This window comes from Salvelinus alpinus, chromosome 1 (assembly GCF_045679555.1).
Source record: "Salvelinus alpinus chromosome 1, SLU_Salpinus.1, whole genome shotgun sequence".
NCBI lineage: Eukaryota > Metazoa > Chordata > Actinopteri > Salmoniformes > Salmonidae > Salvelinus > Salvelinus alpinus.
In genome coordinates, this window is record NC_092086.1 from 33,034,964 (window position 1) to 33,038,742 (window position 3,779).

Genomic DNA, 3,779 nt, shown 5'->3' on the forward strand with positions numbered 1-3,779 from the left:
TAACAGTGGAGCGAACAAGGTCCCTTAACGTGTGAAAATACATGACACATTCATTGTGACAACCTAGCAACCATAGTACAGTAAAAGGTAATTGCCTAACAACTGTTGACAGTACAGGGAGTACTACCTGTATATGAGTGAGACCTACCGTATATTACCCTTTATCACTTTCCCAATCACATGGTTTGTTAAAAGCAGGACTGATCGCAGTGGAGTCTCTCAGAGTCTATTCCAGTGACCAGAGGGAGGAGAGCTATAGTACCTTCAACAGTAACCAGACTTTCTCAACAGGTATTACAGTTCAAAACCAAATCTTTCTCACAGTAATGTTAATAGGGTCTTTCCACCAATTTGGTGCCTTTTGAGAAGTGTAATTTTGTCAAAAATAACTTTTGATTTCACCTAATTTTAACAGTTTGTCTAAAAGAGCACATGTTCAACTATAAAAAAAACATTTTCCCTCATCTCAAAAAAATGAAAGACTATATTAAGCGCCTATTAAATGTCAAAAAAAGTAAAAGGGCTGATGATTTTTTCTTAAATAAGCCATACATCTACTTGTGACAGGGGAATGGAAGGTTGTTGCAAAAGGGAATGGCAATTGAATGAAAGCCTGTCTCTCTATGAGTAACAGGGTTGACGTGTTCTGCCCGACCTGCTCAGTTCTTTCACCACGAAACAGACAAAAAGAGTAGAACCAGCTCACCTGCTTTACTCTATGATTTGACTATTAGATGTTCTATTTAACAAAAAGGAATAGTTTCAACATTAGTGGAACGACCCAATAGTAAACAGGCAGATAGCGGTTGTCACCACTACACTGTTTTCATCAGTTAACATGTGATAGAGCAGTAGCAAAAGACAGAAGAAAAGTAAAAAATATTAAAATGACTTGTAACGCCCCATTAATTGTTCAAGTGGGGAAAGTTCGGTGAATGTACTTTAATTAAATATAATTTTTGGCACTTCTGCCATTGTGTAAAAGATACATTTTGCTCAGTTCCCCCAATCCCTGACTATGGAGTAGTGGATATTGTTTATTTGTAGTAGATTTGCTCCAAGTGTCTCAGCATCACTCCTCCCAGAACCATTTATAGAGCTCAGTAACCATCCGATTCTCAGGGTGGCCTCTGATGTACTCACAGCTGTTGCAGGCATTCTGAATGGGGAAGCTGTTGATGCGGACTGTGTGGATCCTCTGCCACTTGAAGTATTTACGGTACATCTCCTCATTCTCGTCCAAGAAGAGGAGGTGTTTGGCCAGGGCTCTGGGCGAGCGGAAGTCATCCACATGGATGAAGGAATCTCCAGGGATGAACTTCTCATAGTTCCCTCTTGTCGGGCCCATGACCACAGGAACAGCGCCCAACTTGAGAGCGTTATAAAGTTTTTCTGTGATGTAGTCCTTATGGACGGAGTTCTCAAAAGACAGGTAGAATTTACAGCTGGCCACGATCATTCTGTATTCACTAAGAGATACCTTTTTGTTGAAAGGGTCCCCGTAGGTGTGAATCCTGATGAATTTGCGCAGCTCCATGTAGTACCAAGTCCTCTTGTGTTTTGGGTTCCAGTTGCTAACGATCCAACAGACCAGTCGGTTTTTATGCGGGACAAACTCCTCCCTCTCTTTAATCCGAGGGACGAGAGATCCATAAGGCAAGTTGATGTCTGCATCCTGCCTGTAGTTCAAAGTCACATTAAACAGATCTTCCAAGCCAGGTATTCTATTGGTGTGTGCCGGGGATTCGAAATTCATCCACACCCACTTCTGGAAGGAGGGCCGTTGTTCTTGGGGCAGGTTGGATAAATCCTCTTCGATCTCTCTGTGGTGGATGAGAACGGCATCCGCTTGACTGTACAGCTCTCTGTCCGCCGTCAGGTGACAGCCTTCGATGTTGTACAAGGACCTGCAGGAGTTCAGTTTGAAGGGATGGTCAAAGGGCCAGTGCCAGACCAGCACGGTAACGTCCTGTTTGTGCTCCGCCTGGAAGTGCTTGGCCAGGACAGGGAGCCAGGTGATAGCAGGTCGGAACAGTAGACAGGTCAGCAAGCAGCCCAGCAGGAGAATGCCCATCAGGCGCCGGTGCCCAATTGGTCCAAGACACGTCATTTGGCCTGTCAAAAGGAAAGGCTGTTTGTTTATAAGTTTATTAAGAACAGGCGAACACATCTAATCACTATTATTGCATGTATTCGTGAAGTTAACAATGATTATTTTAGCACGAGGAATACTGGTCAATCATAAACTCAGACAGGTTTTAGGGTGAGGACAGACATCTGCTGACGAGGCTAGTTCTCTATCAGCGGACCATTTCATTGGTTCACTAGTCATGCATATTATGTGGTTGTCATAACAGTAATCAAAGTCAATAAGACAAGCTTAGGTTTCTGTTAGGTTAGTGACTTCTGAAGTGACTGAGGCAGTGGTTGTCACTAAGATCCTGAGTTCACAGGACATGCTTTCCATCCAGAGAAACAAATTAGCCATGTGGTCAAACTAAACAAATACTCTGGATACTTATCCGGGCTATTGTGTGTATAGAGTCCCCCCTCTGAACCAGAATATAGGATATATCAATAAATATTGAGGATACAGTAAGACTATTGAACTAAGGAGTCATGGGACCCAATGTGTTGGGGGCTGTGATTTCACCCTTGCCCGGGGTAATTAACTACAGGTTGCAGGATATGTAACCTAAAGGATTACTAATGAGAGGACAGGTTCTACGTAAACATACTACGCAGTCAAATAAAGACAGCATGTTATACAACAGGAAATACCAGAGTAGGAAATAAATGACATGGTAATAACAAACCTGTGTGACTGTTTTGATACCAACAAGTTGCCATAAAGCCAGCTAATATTTAAATACATGAATATAGCTATGTAGGATCTATACACACGGTATCTGATAAAACGTTAATTCCGATGTTCTTTCTGTTTCGACGTGTCTGTTAAAAGAAACACAAAATCCTTTTAACACAACCAATTATACAGACTTGATAAAAGACAAACGCATAGGAAACTCAACACTAAATCAGACAGACTGAGAGACTCCATTCAAACAGAGAACAGCTACATCCAATAATTCATATCTACACCACATTCCACACTGCTCTTCAAGGAATAATATACTGGGTGAGGGGTGCTTACCTGCTAGCTTTGAGATTTGACTTTGAACTGAAACAGAATGACGTTGCTAGCTTTGACTTAAAGCCACACCTGACACCTAGCTGAGTCACATTGCACTCATGTGCCTCCACATCCTTGAGTGAGAATAAGCCTAGAACTGGTGTGCAACTACAGGCAGCGGGACAGCCTCTCTAGCCTTTGCCCTTCATGTCACACCTTAGACACACTGCCCTCTTCCCTGCCGTGTGCAATTTGTCAAAGAAATACACACCTTCATAATGTGCTTAGTTTTGTCAATGTGGGTTGGAGAGCGACCCTCCTGTAGGTTTTCACTCCAGCCACAGTTGTAAATAACCTGGTGCAGCTTATCAACCAGCTAATTATTAGAATCAGGTGCGCTAGATTAGGGTTGGAGCGAAAACCTACAGGATGATAGCTTTCGAGGAACAGGGTTGGAGAGCCCTAGTATATGATGTGTAAGTAGTGTCATGAAATGTAAAAAGACAATGCATACGTGTAATGCAGTGTAAATATCAGAGAAGGAGGAAGTAAATACTCAAAATATTAATCGTAAGGTAAAGATTAAACTTGTCATCATACAGTAAAGATTTGCTCTTTGGTAGGAGTCCTTTTGAAAAGATATTGA

At 42.2% G+C, this 3,779-nt stretch overlaps 1 protein-coding gene across 3 annotated transcripts; it reads right to left on the reverse strand.

Annotated features, from left to right (window-relative positions):
- Positions 1 to 888: 888 nt before the first annotated feature.
- Positions 889 to 3,510, reverse strand: LOC139573610 (4-galactosyl-N-acetylglucosaminide 3-alpha-L-fucosyltransferase 9-like). Of its 3 annotated transcripts, none has more exons than XM_071397275.1 (2): positions 3,405 to 3,510; positions 889 to 2,115 (listed from the first exon to the last, which is right to left on the reverse strand). In XM_071397275.1, exon 2 carries the CDS (start codon positions 2,108 to 2,110, stop codon positions 1,073 to 1,075), a length of 1,038 nt encoding a protein of 345 aa, XP_071253376.1. In that variant the 5' UTR covers positions 2,111 to 2,115; positions 3,405 to 3,510; the 3' UTR covers positions 889 to 1,072. The 3 variants fall into 3 exon arrangements, with proteins under 3 accessions (XP_071253376.1, XP_071253368.1, XP_071253358.1); XM_071397267.1 differs by having other exon boundaries at positions 3,155 to 3,472; XM_071397257.1 differs by having other exon boundaries at positions 889 to 2,131; positions 3,405 to 3,467.
- Positions 3,511 to 3,779: the final 269 nt, after the last annotated feature.